The sequence below is a fragment of the Thamnophis sirtalis genome, unplaced genomic scaffold (genome assembly GCF_051295495.1).
Source record: "Thamnophis sirtalis isolate CommonGarterSnake01/CBP01778 unplaced genomic scaffold, rThaSir2_p1.2 scaffold_8, whole genome shotgun sequence".
Classification (NCBI taxonomy): Eukaryota; Metazoa; Chordata; class Lepidosauria; order Squamata; family Natricidae; genus Thamnophis; species Thamnophis sirtalis.
In genome coordinates, this window is record NW_028261388.1 from 70718341 (window position 1) to 70733330 (window position 14990).

The following is a 14990-nucleotide window of genomic DNA, read 5'->3' on the forward strand; positions in this document are numbered from 1 at the left end:
GAAAGATTGAGGAAAAAATGGATTGGTTAAAAACTACCGCATTTTTCGGAGTATAAGACGCATCGGAGTATAAGACACACCAAGGTTTTGAACAGGCAAATTTTTTTAAAAAGGTTTTGCACTCTGCGGACCTCCCAAAACAACCTGTTTTTTGAAAAAACCGGGCCGTTTTTTTCCCCCAAAAAGAAAAGGGCTTGAATAGCCTTTAGGAGGCTTGTAGAGTGCTCCTGGGGGTTGCCCCCCCCCCAAATAAGCAAAAAACACCCTGTTTTTTGCAAAAACAGGCCCATTTTTGTCGGAAAAGGGCATGCATAGCCTTTAGGAGGCTTATAGAGTGTTCCTGGGAACTGGGGGGGGGGGAGAGCAAAATTGAGCAAAAAACTGCCCATTTTTTGCTTATTTCTGTCCTCCCCAGCCCCCAGGAGCACTCTGCAAGGCTCCTAAAGGCTATGTATGGCCATTTTGGTGAAGGGGGCGGGGTTTGGGGAGGCAAAAGATGCTGTATTCAGTGTATAAAATGCACCCAGATTTTCAGCCTCTTTTTTTTTTAGGGAAAAAGGTGCATCTTATACTCCGAAAAATACGGTATATAGTAAACCTGATGGGGAAAGCTACAAAAAATTACAGCTTTCTTTAAAAACATGCACATAATTTATCTTAAAACCAATAAATACAGAACCAAATCCAGTTGCAAAGCACCAAATTACTGAAAACTCAAAGCAGACAAGCTGGCAAATGTTATTGCATTGTTTTCCAGATATAGTGGGGGAGGGGGAACTACGCTCTTCAGAATTTTCTCCAAGAGTAACAAGCATATCTGTTTCAAAAACCTTCAAAGTCCTTTGTCCTATCACAATTCCCTGAGCACATCTGTCATTTCCCACTTCCCACACATACAATACACATTTAAGGATATTTAAAAAAAAAAGTTTGAGAACCATCTTTATTGAGGAAAGAATCAAATAATCAAATAATCAAAAATTGTTTCAAAAGATGTTGATATATAACATTTTTTTATTTACTAGAATAATTTTGATACTATTAAAGAGTCAAGGAAAAATGAAGATACATTACCTATTATGGCTAATTAAAACATATAAAAAGGCAAATTTCTTCAATGGAGGCTAAGCACTTTTCAATTTTATTATGCTTATTCATTAATAATTGCCAACATTTGCTTATAATCTATTTTTGCATTAAAATTGAATAAAGATTCTGTTGAGTTTAGCTTTGTATACTTTTGCTGTCAATCAATAGGGTATTTATGAATTTATTATTATTAAAATGATATCCTATCCTGCTTATATAAGCACTCATGATGACTATTTGGATTTGAGGCTTGAACTACACCTACCTAGAATATAATCTAAAGGCACTAGTATGTTTTATTTGATTTTTTTCATACATTACTTTGTTCTGTTTACTACTAAAGACATTTAGAATGGCAGAAAAGATTTTGCTCCTTTGATTTTCTTCTTGATTCCATTGCAAGTAAGGGACAATCCAGCATGATGACGCTTCAGTATCTCCAATTTCTTTTGCAGTATCTCAGCAGCATCCACTTTCTCCTCAAAGTCCCTCAATAACAATGTATTTCCAAGTAAACCACATTTCTGTTGAAGCCTCTGATTGTCTATTCTCAATTTATCACGAGCCTGCTTTGTCCTTGTTAATATATCTCTGTTTTGCGCTACTAGACTTTCTACTGCCATTAGTTGAGCCTTCTGGCCTTGATTCTCTGCTTCCACAAATTGCAGTTTTTCTTTTACTTGAGATAGGACTTGTACTGTATTGGTGACCTTTCTCCGGAGTTTCTGAAGTTCTTCATTACGCTCTTCAATCTTTTCATTGTAAGTCTGGTTTTCGATCTTCAGCTGCTCAAAGTCTATTAAATGTAAACCTTCCGCCAGTTCTTCTTGGGCTTTTAGACTTGCATCAAGTTTTTGGATCCTGTGTTTCAATTTTATATTTTCAAGACGTACCTAAAATGATAAAAACTGATCTAATAACACCACCAAATAATTGTTTGATGTTGGAGCGATACTCATTTGAAATACAGTTTGGTGTACCATGCGAACCTTTCGTTAGCCATTCTCTAAATCAGAGATTTGGATAATAGTTCTGAAGAGTCTTTAGGAATGGTTTGCAAAGACCTCTGCAGTCAATTAAAGAGAAAATTTTCTCTTTCTGATATCTGTTAAGTTACAGGATAATTTTGTCCACGCTTTCAGATAAGCCCCACTGACTTACCCCTAAAAGAGCATGGGATTTTAGATTTAGTGTTCAATAACACTATCACAGATGATTCCTAACTATATATAAAAATGAGTCTAAATGAGTTGAACAGAATTGGCCTTGATAGACAACTTTTCCCATATGATCACTTGAGAAACATTGTCCTGATATGATAAGCCAACCAAGATCTGCAACCTTAAACACTCAAAGAGCTGTTTGGACCCATTTCCCACAGAAAAGAAAACACCAGGAATCACAAAACCTAGGGTGGGTGTGGTCAACTAGACACCACTCATTTCCACCCAATCACGATACCCCCCCTCCAGCCACGACTACCCAGGTTTTGTGGCTCCCGGTGTTTTCTGTGGGAAGCAGGTATCTCTCTCTCTTTCTCCCTCTCATCACTGTCTCTGTCTGTCTCTCGTGTGTGTTTGTGTGTGTGTGTGTGTTTGTGTGTTCCCTCTTGAACCATTTCCAAGAACAGGCAAGGGTTGGTGGTTTTTTTTTTTTTGCTGATGTTCTTTCTTTTTCTTTGGATGTCTTTTACTATATGATTTAAATATAGACTCATTTCAGGTTCCCAGATAAATGAAGCCCTTTTGTCCTCCTGCTGTGGTTCCCTGTCAGCTGAACCCACCATTGGCTGGCCCCACCCCTCCCAGTCACTCCTCGCCTGGCCTGAGAAGGTAAGTGTGACGGCAGAGTATGGAGACTTGCTCCATATTCCAGAGCGGGAGCAAAGGGCCCCTATACTTGCCTCATCTTGTGGATGCTGTGCACACCTTGGTCACATTAAATTGGGCTCAATAAACATAACTAATACACCTATTTTGAGAAAATTAGTGATGTCACACCTTCAAGAAACACTACTCACCAACACTGGGAGGCAATTCTAGAATAAGGAAATTGCAGAGAAACTAAATAATTCCCAAAGTCTAATATAGAAAACAAAGCAGAAACAATAACTTAAACTGATATTTCCAGGAAAGGAAACCAAACTAAAAAAAGCTAAGACATACATTCATGATTGTAGGGCATTTTCCTTCTGCCTACTGAGGTCCTTTCTTCAAAGAATGACGTCTAGTTCCCCAATGTTTCCTACTTCAGATTTAGAGACCAATGTTGTACAGACAAATATGAAGCCTGAGATGGTCCAGCAGATACTATTTAATTGGACTTTCAAAAGTTTTGTGATACAGTCCTTGACCATTATATTCTTGGCTACCATGATAACTTTTTCATCAGTTAAGCCAGTCAAAGTTTGAATATAGAAGAACAAACCGAAACTTAATCTAGATAAGCAGGGCTTTTTTACAAAAATCTTAATAAGAAATTTTATGAACTAAAAGGGGACTAATTATTCTTCATCATTCTGTTACTGTTAATAGCACAAGTCCCAATCTAGGCTATGTATCTGCAATCGAAAATTACAATTTTGGCCATTATAAAGGTTTACTTACTTTGCAAGTTAGGAATTTTTTGCATGGCTGGTCATGCCATCCAGGAAATGGTTTGATTTGGGTTAACTTTGCTTTTTCTGTGAATGACATTTCAACCAGTTTCAATTCCTCCTAATCATTTAATTTGGTTCCTAGAATAGGTCTTCACAGTTATGAAATAATATATGCCCGTTCAGTGTTAAATCTCAAAGACTCTTCAACTGAAAGATGTAGGAAATGAGACTGCCACATCTTAAAATTAATTAATGCAATTATCCCAACAGCAGACTGTTTAGATAGGGCAGTGTTTCTCAACCTTGGCCACTTGAAGATGTCCGGACTTCAACTCCCAGAATTCCCCAGCCAGCATTCGCTGGCTGGGGAATTCTGGGAGTTGAAGTCCGGACATCTTCAAGTGGCCAAGGTTGAGAAACACTGAGATAGGGCATTTAATATCCCTCCTCTATGCAGGGCTCACCTCCGTCATCTCCTGTTCCTTGCTTTGTTCCTTAGCTTGGATCTTGTCCACTTCCTTGATGGCAGCTTGTTTACCTCCTAGCCGCCTCCCCATAGTATATACAGCAACTTCCTTCTTGACCGCCTGGTAGGTCTTCCATTCACTCTCCACCTTGGTCAATTTCTGTTCGCAGGACTGCTGGAGAGCATCGATCTCCTTCTGGTACCAAGCCATCTCCTCCGCCTGCTGGTTACGCAACTTCTCTAACATGGCCAGATAGCGGCTGTAGCGCTGCTCCCAGTCCGGCATGTGGTGCTCTAGTTCTCGGGCGCGATCCTTGCCCTTGGCTTTGTTCAAGAGCTCGGCCAGTTTGCCCTGCAGCTTGGTGTTGTAGCTGCGGAGGCGGCCTCGCTCGGCCAGCAGCTGCCGGTACTGGTCCATGAGTTCGGTTCGCCGCCGCTGCTCCTCGGCCTCGCGCCGCTCCCTCTGCTCCTCCGTCTCTGCTTCCAGGGCTCCTTCCATGCTCTCCGGGCTGCCACCCAGATCTAAGGAGCGGCTGCTCGTATTCCTCTGTTCCAGCTCCCAGAGGCTGCGGCTGATCCTGCGCTCCAGTTCCACGCCCACCAGCAACGGAGACGGCTCCTCCGGCTCGTCCTTCTCTAAGGAGGCGCTGGTGGGCAAGTGGCGGAGGAACGGTAAGGTTTCGTCCGGCGGCAAGCTCTCTTTTTCCAGTTTCTCCAGGGAAGGGATCTCCGAGGGGCTCAACTTGATCTCCTCCGCATCCTTCGGGGCCTCGGCTTCTCCTGGACCTTCGCTCGAGGCTGCGTCCTCCGGTTGCTCCTTGTCCGCCCCTTCTAATGCTGGCGGCTCTTCGCTCGTCCGTTGGGGCTTCTCTCCCTCGGTCGCCTCGTCTGCCGCTCCTCCTCGAGTCGGCGGCTCTGCCGCGTGGGGACTCTTCGCGGCCTCTGCTTTCTCCGCATCCGCGGGCGACTTATGTGGTTCCGGGGAAACCGGAACAACGACATCCTCCAGAGTTTCAGGTGTTGGAGTAGAGATCTCCTCCGGCTCCTCCTGGATCTCCTCCATCGCATGCAACAGCCCGCTTCTCACTCGCTCGCTCTCCCCGTAAACAAACCGCTTTGCTCCGTCGCTAGGCAACAAAAGTTCCTTTCTTCAACCAATGGGAAGAAATTAAGAGAAGCGAGGCTTGATTGGACGTCGCGCGTGAAAGAGCACCGGGGATTTCGAAGTCGATTGGCTATTTCTTCCTGGGACACGCCCACAAAATTCTGCCTCGGCTAGTGGGCGGGAGTTGGTCCCTGTCGCAAACTTGGACGTCAAAGCTTCGCTGCTCTTTTTACCTCTGAGGTGGGGGGGTGGGGTGGGGAGGAAAGCAAGATGGCGGAGCTAGGGAAAAAGTATTGCGTGTACTGCTTGGCTGAGGTCAGCTCGCTTCGTTTCCGCTGCACCGAATGTACCGACATCGAGCTTTGCCCCGAATGCTTCTCAGCGGGCGCCGAGATTGGCCCCCATAGGCGCTGGCATGGCTACCAGCTGGTAGATGGTGGGCGTTTCACTCTCTGGGGTGCCGAGGCCGAGGGTGGCTGGAGCAGCCGCGAGGAGCAACTCTTACTGGATGCTATCGAGCAGTTCGGCTTCGGCAACTGGGTGAGAAGTTCCATGCTGGTTTGTCGGCCGGCCCTCTCCTTCCTCGTCGGGGGAATTCTGTTCCCATAGCGGTTCCTCAATTCACATTTTTAATAGCACGATTGATGTTAATGGAGCTGGGCCCTTGTTTAGCTAAGGGAAAAAGAATGGCTGGAAATATTTGGGCAAAGCTAAAGACTTATTCTGATCAACATTCAAAACACAGGTCAAGCAATAGTGTGAATACAAACCTCAATTTTAGATATCATTGAATTTAAAATTAACCTAAATTCATCGGTATCATATCTCTGTAATCAGACCGCTGCCTTTCAAGCTATCCAGTAATTCCATAGAATAAAAATAATTATACAAAAATATGGTGAATAATCTATATGTTCAAAATGCTGCAGCTCACATTTGGATAACCCAAAACAATACAATCATGCCAACTGTCCTGAAAAGTATGTACGTTGTATTGCCCAAAGCTGTGTACATGGAACGCACTTTCATGTTGCAAGAAAAGATTAATAAGTAATCAAATATTTGCTTTCAAAAATATACATATCCATCCCAAATCATATGTTCACATGTCATGGAGAGTCCTTGATATAATGTATTTTATCCAGTTCAAACTTTGAGAGGTGCTTGGTGCTCTGAGCTTGCTTGTTTTCTTGCAAACTTTTCATCACCCAAACTAGATGATGATTTTATCTCCTTTGCATAATGAAACGTCTGCAAGAAAACAAGCAAGCTCAGGGAGCACCAAGGACCTCTCATTCAATTCTGAGCTACAAATATTCTCCTTTATTAGTTCAAACTTGATCTGTTTGTGACCTGCTATTCAATAAGACTTGCATATTTCTAAGAAGGAATGAAATAATAAAAGTGTATGGAAGAATCTAAAAAAAGCCCGTAAAAATCAAAATTATGCTAAAATACACCTGGAAGTTGTAACTAAATAAAATTTTATGTAACTTTATGAGATTGAAATTAAGGAGCTCTTGACTGCCATACTGTCTTTAAATTATTTGAGGTCTAGAGATAGACCTCTGAATAGATGAGATACTTCAGAAGTTGAACCACGTAAAAGTGAACATTTTAAATCAAAATACCATGTTCTATCACCATCTATGTAACAGGTATTTGTCAGAATTTCAGTCTTTCATTGCATTTGTCAGTCTTTAGACATCTGAAATGGGATTACATCATAGATCATCTGGAACTATGGCTGTATGATTTTAGGTGGCCTAAAATGATTTGGGATATAGATGCTTTATTATTACGATTCATTGCAGTCTGACAAATGTTTAGACTGGATTTGGCATTTTCATCCACTTATCAAGTCATTCCCAAGGACCTAGGATAGGGAGATGATGTTGTTTCACGGCATTAAAGCTATTGTTTCAGGATGTAAGTTGTCTTTGGAATTGACTGCTGGTGATTTGTCAGTGCCAATGACCTTCAAATGATGCTCCAAAAGTTTTTGGATTTGGTACTATCTTCATTTCATTTTGCCACAGTTGTTCTTCTTTTTGCAGGTCTTTTTATTTTGTGATTTTCTCCAGTTCCTTCTCTTCTCTTCTGCTGTTTCCAGATACTGCCATGTCCAATATCTAGGCTTTCTTGACTATTTGTTAACAATTATTAAGCTTGGTATATTATATGGCAGGTGATTATCTGTTTCAAATCTAAAGTCTGTGAGTACTTTAGCCCCTTCATTTTCTTTTATTTTGTCTATTTTACAATCCCACCAGTTCTTGCTTGAAGATAAATGGTATTTCTTGCAGACGTTCCAGTACAACATTATTGCTAATTTATCATATGATTGTTTGTAGTCAGTCTGTGGTATCATCTTGCTGTAGCTAACTAGGTGGTCCATATTTTTTTCAGGTTACAGAGATGGCATTTGCTGCCTTTTGCTATCTTCCCAAGTCGGGTTTATATGCGTTTGTTCTTAAGGCTTGGTCTTATGAAAGCAGTAGTAGTCCCTGTCTTTCTTCAGTTTTCCTACTCTTAGCTACTGCCAGATCTTGATTATTTTTTGTTTTGCCTTATTGGTTTACACTGGCTATGTAATGCTTTGTCTTGCCAGATCTCATTTCTATTCCTCATTTGATCTTTGGTCCCTCCAATACTCAGTAGGCCTTCATGGTGTGCTAGTTTCATGGTGTACTAGGTTCAGTGCATCTTCTTCACTGTCCTTCAGATATTCTTCCAATGCCCTTTTTTCTTCTTAAGCTGTCTGGTGTACTTGCAGCATTCCATGCCCACCGATATTCCATGGTAGGTAGAGTCTGTCAATGTTGCTGCAAGGATGAAGGGCATGATTCATTGTCATTATTTTACTGGTCTTCCTATCCAGGGTGTTTAGTTCTTCCTGAGTCCAATCCTCTATTCCAGCTGTGTAACTAATGACTGGAATAGCCCAGGTATTAATTGACTTTCCTCCACTGAGTTTGGACTTTAAGATCTTCATTTGCATAATGTATCGACTTGTATATGGAGATTTTCAGTCATCCGGGTCATGATTGTCCCAAAGGTGCTTTTTCTGGACTTTCGGGGGGGCGGAGAGTCCAGTTACCTCTTGAAAAGGCACCTTCGGGGCAATGTATTCACGTCTTGACTTCTTGACTTTGCGTGCTTGATGTAGTCGACTTGAAGGATGCCTATGTATTTGTAATGATAATCTTCATCCAAACTTCTGATGTTATTTACATATATACATACATAATACAAAAATCATCCAAAAGAAGACAAAAAAGAAAAAAGGACACAAAAAATAAAACAATCAAAACATTAAAAAGGTGCATCAAAACAACAACACATATACATATATAATCCCCTCTAGTTGAATACAGTATAACAACATTAATTCTCACCCCTTGCAAAACAGGGCCTCTTTAAATTATTAAATCTATTTGCAAATTATTGACCTGTCTTCTATATATTATATTACTGACAAAGTAGTTACAAGGTAGAATAATAATACTAAAACAAAACAAAAAGTTTCAAAACTCTGTGCTAGCATCTGTTATTGTAATCCACTTGTAGAAAGTTTAGGGCATCTTATCTGTCCCAAATCATCAGTTATAATTTGTCCTGGATCAACTACCCCATTTACTTCTTAATGCCATAACTTATAGAGTTGTTGTTTACTTAAGTATAATAGATTCAGTCTCTGGAATAAGCCTATCTTCCAATCAAAACCCAGATAGAAGTAGTTACCAGTTAACTGTAATAAATCCATCTAGTCACCCTCAACTTTGTAGAGGGAAGAATTTGTTGCTTCCTCTTTCAGTCAGAGTCCTGATATTATAAGGAAATATGCAGACTTAAACTTCAGAGCAACAGATGAAATCCACTTTGTTAATTCTCCAGCCGTGAGAATGTCTCTTAGGTCTGGAACTGGATCAGAGTCCTTTTGTGTATCTTTAATCAAAATTTAACATAACATATTTTGCAAAATTATTATTGTCTCACCAAGCTTTTAAAAGAGAAATACAGCTAGAAGTGGCATATTCCCCTGCTCTCCTTCCTTAGGTTTCAGCTACTGTTCAGCCATTTTAACCTGTGAAACTTGATCAGGGAACAAAGAAAGTATGTTTTCTTCAATCCAAGATCATAAGAAAACTTAATAAAAATAAACTCCAGATATTTTGCAAATTCAAAAAATATAGAGATCCAGTGATGAGTCTAAAAACTCTTTACATATCCCCAAATGATGCCACGTTTCCAGGCAAAAGGAACAGAAGTTATCCAGAATCAAATATATCAAAAAGAAAAAGAAAAAGCATTTAGAGTCTAGCAAGAGGTTGAAATATACTGTGTGCACAATTATTAGACAAGTGAGTATTTTGACCATATTATTTTAAGGCATATTTTCAATTTCCAAGTTATATAAACTTGAATGCTTAGTGCTGGGATGGTGAACCTATGGCACATGCGCCAGGTGGCACGCAGAGGCCGCTGTGGACACACTCACCATTGCCAGCTGCTCTTCCAGGTTCTGGTGCGGACATGCGCACCAGACAGCTGGTCCAGCATGCATGTGCACCAGACAGCTGCTCTCTTCTGGGTTCTGGTGCTCTGGTATATGCAAGAGGGCACTCGGTGCCAAAAAGGTTAGTGAGTACAAGCATATCAGGTGATGTGTATTTGTGTAATGAGGGAGAGTGTAGCCTAAGATGTAGTCTAGCTCACTATATCAAAGTGTGCATAATTATTAGGCAGCCTCTTTTCCTCAGGCAAAATAAGCCGAAAAAGAGATTTAACATTTTTTAACAAGTGAGTCAACATTTTTATTGAATTATAAAGTATTATAAAATACAAAGTAAATAGAAAGGCAAAAAAGAGATTTAACTGACTCTGAAGTCAAAAATGTGCAAGTAGTCAACAGGGTTGTTGAGAAAAAAAAGATGCACATTAATTGCCAAAGATTTGAGAAGAAATCCAAAACTACATATTCCACAACTGCAACCTACCTGGAGTGCCCTGAAGTATAAAGTGTTCAGTGCTCAGAGACATGGCCAAGGTAAGGAAGGCTGAAATCCGATCACCATTGAACAAGATATGTAAGATGAAACAGCAAGACTGGGCCAAGAAATATCTGAAGACTGATTTTTCAAAAGGTTTTATGGATTAATGAGATGAGAGTGACTCTTGATGGACCAGATGGATGGGCCCATGGCTGGATCAGTAATGGACACAGAGCTCCACTTCAACTCACTAGCAAGGTGGAGGTGGGGTACTGGTATGAGCTGGTATTATTAAAGATGAGCTAGTTGGAGCTTTTTGGGTTGAAGATAGACTCAAAATCAACTCCCAAACCTACTGCCAGTTTTTAGAAGACACTTTCTTCTAGCAGTAGTACAGGAAAAAGTCTGCATCTTTTCAGAAGACCATGATTTTTATGCAGGACAATGCTGCATCGCATGCATCAAAGTACTCCACTGTGTGGCTAGCCAGTAAAGACCTTAAAGATGAAATAATGACATGGCCCCTTCCTCACCTGAACTAAACCCTATTGAGGACTTGTGGGCACTTCTTAAGCGGGAGATTTAAGGTGAAGGAAAACAATATACCCCTCTGAACCGTGTCTGGGAGGCTGTAGTTGCTTCTGCACAAAAAGTTGATTGTCAACAGATCAAGAAACTGACAGAGAGGGGAAATAACATACAGAGAATTATATAAATTCTTTATATTGAAGTATATTATTACAGCATGTTGATAGGAATATCTATCATGTTTACCAAATATATATGAGTATAAAGTTTTCTTAGAGCCTTATCTTATTTATATTATTATTGCCTTATCTTATGGCACTTTCTGCATGCATATTAATTTCATTCATCATCATACTCATCTCTAGAACCAGAAGCAAAACAACACCTTCTTTCTCCCAAGAAGTGCTCCGGCCTTTAATGGATGCTCCAGAATAAAATTAGTAACATATAAAGGCTGCAGGATAGGAAATTGATTTTCCTTGGGTCATTTCTTCTGATTTACTTAGTATCTTTACATTTTTAAAAAGCAAAAAATTTGTGCTTTAAGATTGGCTTTTCTAAGAATATTTCAATTCATTTGGGAATTTTGGATAGAGGTTTTTAGTGCTCCTGAACTATGGAAGAAAATGTCCTTCAGCATCATTCATATAGTATTTGCCACCATCTTAAAACTGCATTTTTGGGGGGTTGTGGGACTGTCTTTTGCAGCTGCAACAGATAAAGCATGTTTAGGTGTTGCTGACAGGTGCGATGCACTTCACACATGCTTCAAAGCACCTTTTTCACTTTGAACCTCAAGCACTGCATAGCCCTATTTTTAAAAACTCAGATCTATGAAATACTTCACAACAAAGTTCCAGTTCTAAACTGATTAGCAAAAAGTGAATTCATGGGAAAAGCTTTACATAAAATTCCTCCAGTTTAAAACCTTCTGTTGAATCCAGTGGACTAAAATAGTACTTTAAGATCACCATATATGAACAAGCACTAGTACTTTGAAGTTCATAGTCATTGGCTGTATTTAAAAGAATGTGAAATGTTGGGTTGTGACAAAACATAATAGTTGTATCTATACCTAGCACATGCATGTTCTTGTGACAGATAATTAAAAATTTGGTTTTTTTTATTGTAGGAAGATATGGCTACTCATGTTGGAGCATCACGAACGCCTCAAGAAGTTATGGAACACTATGTGAGCATGTATATACATGGAAATCTTGGAAAAGCCTGCATTCCTGACGTTATTCCTAATAGAGTGACTGATCATACATGCCCAAGTGGTGGTCCACTTTCTCCTAGCCTTACCATGCCTCTGCCACCTTTAGATATATCAGTGGCTGAACAACAGCAGCTTGGATACATGCCACTTCGAGATGATTATGAGATTGAGTATGATCAAGATGCTGAGACTCTAATTAGTGGCCTCTCAGTTAATTATGATGATGATGATGTGGAAATAGAACTAAAAAGAGCTCATGTGGATATGTATGTAAGAAAACTGAAAGAGAGGCAGCGGCGAAAAAACATTGCTCGTGACTACAACTTGGTTCCTGCATTTTTAGGCAAGGATAGGAGAGAGAAAGAAAAACCTTCAAAGCGCAAAACTACAAAAGAAGAAAAGGAACTGAGGTTAAAATTGAGGTCTCTTTACCAGTTTATGTCTTGCAAAGAATTTGATGATTTCTTTGAAAATCTGCACAAGGAAAAGGTGCTTCGAACAAAAATAAGAGAACTCCAGCGTTATCGCCGAAATGGCATAACAAAAATGGAAGAGTCTGCAGAATATGAAGCAGCTAGACACAAACGAGAGAAAAGAAAAGAAAATAAAAACATTGGTACTTCTAAAAGAGGAAAGGAGGAGGGTAAAGATGGAGAATTCTCTGCAATTGAAAATCTTCCTGGGTTCGAACTGTTATCTGACCGAGAGAAAGTACTTTGTAACTCTATTAATCTGAGTCCAGCACGCTATGTGACAGTTAAAACTATAATTATTAAAGACCATCTCCAAAAAAGGCAGGGCATCCCCTCAAAAAGTCGCCTTCCTAGTTACTTGGATAAGATACTAAAAAAAAGGATTTTGAATTTTTTGACAGAAAGTGGTTGGATATCCAGGGATGCTTCTTAAATCTTGACTACTTTGAAATAGCATCAGTATCAACAGAGGAACCAACATTCACCATTGATCTAGTTACCAACTTTTTAAAAACAGCCAAGATCTTGTAAAAAACTCAACAACTGGATTTTTCCGTAATGGATCATGTACATGTTAGATCTTATTTTATGAACCACTTTACATATTACCTTAAAACAGCACACTCTGGGTGAAGTGGTTTGTTTTTACCAGTGTATCAGAAGTGAGATGGGAAACTCTGACAATACCTACTGAAGTCTACCTCTGCTGCACAAACTTGTATTTTAAGACATGATACTGGTTTAAAGTTGCTATTTTTCACACATTTACTTGGAAGTATGCCCCCACTACACTGAATAGTATTTATTGTCAAGCAAAACCATCAGATAGGGCTGCTTATGTGTCCTACTAAATCTTGGATAATGAACTTAGGCATAAATTACTATTTCATATTGGAAATGTATACAAGTTTGTTACATTTTTTTCACAAGCCAAGGCATTCTGCTATATTGCCACTAGAGCAAAGCGAATGTAAACTGAATAATATAAAATGGTTTAACACAGCACACCACATGATTAAAAAGAGTAAACTAGATCCACAACGTAGCTTGCATAGAATCATTGAAAGTGATTTTCAGCAAATAACAGGCATCCTGATTGTAAAACATAGTGGTGGTGAAATAATTGCTTTAATGTATATACTAATGTTCCACTTGATACAATTTGAAAAATGAAAGCAAGAATCTTTGTGTGGTTTTATTTAAATATAAATATCAACTGAAAAAATGGGAATGATGCAAGTTTATGAGAATATAATTGGTATATATTAACACAAGATTCTTAAGCAACTATACATTGCTTGTGACTTATGATGGTGTTCTTCAGGTTTACAAACACTTGTTTAAACACACTTTCCCAGTCTTGGACAAGAATCCCAATATAAGGAAACCTATAGATTGCCAGGCTACATATGGATATAACAGGTGACCACTAAGTGTGATTAGCGTATGATGCTTTGTGTTCCTCAAGATGTTTTAGTAATGTATCAGTTTATAAAACACATCAGATTGTATTTTCTTTCCTGCTACTTTTTTCAACATTGTAGCTGCAAGTTTTTACTTTCTTGGTGGACTTTAAAATTCCTGTGCTTCCCATATTCCGCTACAAACTACTTAAAAAGGAAAGAGGTACACTTTCCCTATAATTTTGGGCATGAATAATCTGAGTTATACATAGGCAAGATTCTGATCGCTATAGATTCTCAGTCATCCAGCTCATGGTTCTGTGTGGTTTTTTTCTTTGAAGACGTTTCACGTCTCATCCAAGAAGTTTCTTCAGTGCTTCTTAGATGAGAAGCTAAGTCTTCAAAGAAAAAAACAGAAAATCCACTTGCCTCTTAAAAAGCATCTTTGGTACAAGATTCTGATAAAATATCCATTACTAAAACAGTAATTCTGATCTACTCACTTTGCTGGAGAATGAGTCTTGATAGCTTTTCGTTGAGCTTATTCATAAACTTTTGAATGCATAATTTACTACACCTACAGCAGAAGTGTTTCATTTGTCAGTGAAAAATGTGCTTTGAGTTACAACATTAAAAGTTTCTTGTATTTTCAATTTTAGAAATCAGAATCACTATGCGGTTGCATGGAAAAGTTCAAAATGTGTGCATCTGTGAATCCCTAAATTAAGAAGCCAACAAAACAATTACACTGTACAATTTAAACAACATCTTTCTGCAAATCTGAATGCCTATTATCCATTCAGTTTTTTTAAAGTACCATATTTTTCGCTGTATAAGATGTAACCCCCAAGAGAGACTGAAAATTTGGGTGCGCCTTATATACCGAATGTAGCCCTGCCCACTCTTCGGCCTCCATGTGTCTCATTCCAGGATGCAGGGATTGCCACAGACCATCGCCCCCTCCATGGCTTGCATTTTCAACCTCTGACCGCTCCATTTGAGACCAAAGCTGCGGGGGTTCGCCAGAGCACATTGCCGCCTCTGCGCATTGCATTTTCAGTCTTTGAGCATCACGTTTTTGGCCTCTGCGCATTGCATTTTTGTGCATTGGTGA

General features: G+C 39.5%; 2 protein-coding genes across 2 annotated transcripts; one reads left to right on the forward strand and one right to left on the reverse strand.

Moving 5' to 3' along the window:
- Positions 1 to 922: 922 nt before the first annotated feature.
- CFAP184 (cilia and flagella associated protein 184) lies at positions 923 to 5304 on the reverse strand. Its single transcript, XM_014071745.2, has 2 exons — positions 4153 to 5304; positions 923 to 1982 (listed from the first exon to the last, which is right to left on the reverse strand). Exons 1-2 carry the CDS (start codon positions 5215 to 5217, stop codon positions 1437 to 1439), a joined length of 1611 nt encoding a protein of 536 aa, XP_013927220.2. The 5' UTR covers positions 5218 to 5304; the 3' UTR covers positions 923 to 1436.
- Positions 5305 to 5520: 216 nt separating this feature from the next.
- Positions 5521 to 13984, forward strand: TADA2B (transcriptional adaptor 2B). Its single transcript, XM_014071748.2, has 2 exons — positions 5521 to 5799; positions 11914 to 13984. Exons 1-2 carry the CDS (start codon positions 5530 to 5532, stop codon positions 12904 to 12906), a joined length of 1263 nt encoding a protein of 420 aa, XP_013927223.1. The 5' UTR covers positions 5521 to 5529; the 3' UTR covers positions 12907 to 13984.
- The last annotated feature ends 1006 nt before the right edge of the window (positions 13985 to 14990 follow it).

Excerpts from the sequence above, each read along its gene's own strand:
- CFAP184 (XM_014071745.2), bottom strand. The coding sequence starts at position 5,217 with ATGGAGGAGATCCAGGAGGAGCCGGAGGAGATCTCTACTCCAACACCT. Across the intron at positions 1,983-4,152 it reads AGGAACAGGAGATGACGGAG|GTACGTCTTGAAAATATAAA; the intron begins GTGAGCCCTGCA and ends TTATCATTTTAG.
- TADA2B (XM_014071748.2), top strand. The coding sequence starts at position 5,530 with ATGGCGGAGCTAGGGAAAAAGTATTGCGTGTACTGCTTGGCTGAGGTC. Across the intron at positions 5,800-11,913 it reads AGTTCGGCTTCGGCAACTGG|GAAGATATGGCTACTCATGT; the intron begins GTGAGAAGTTCC and ends TTTTTATTGTAG.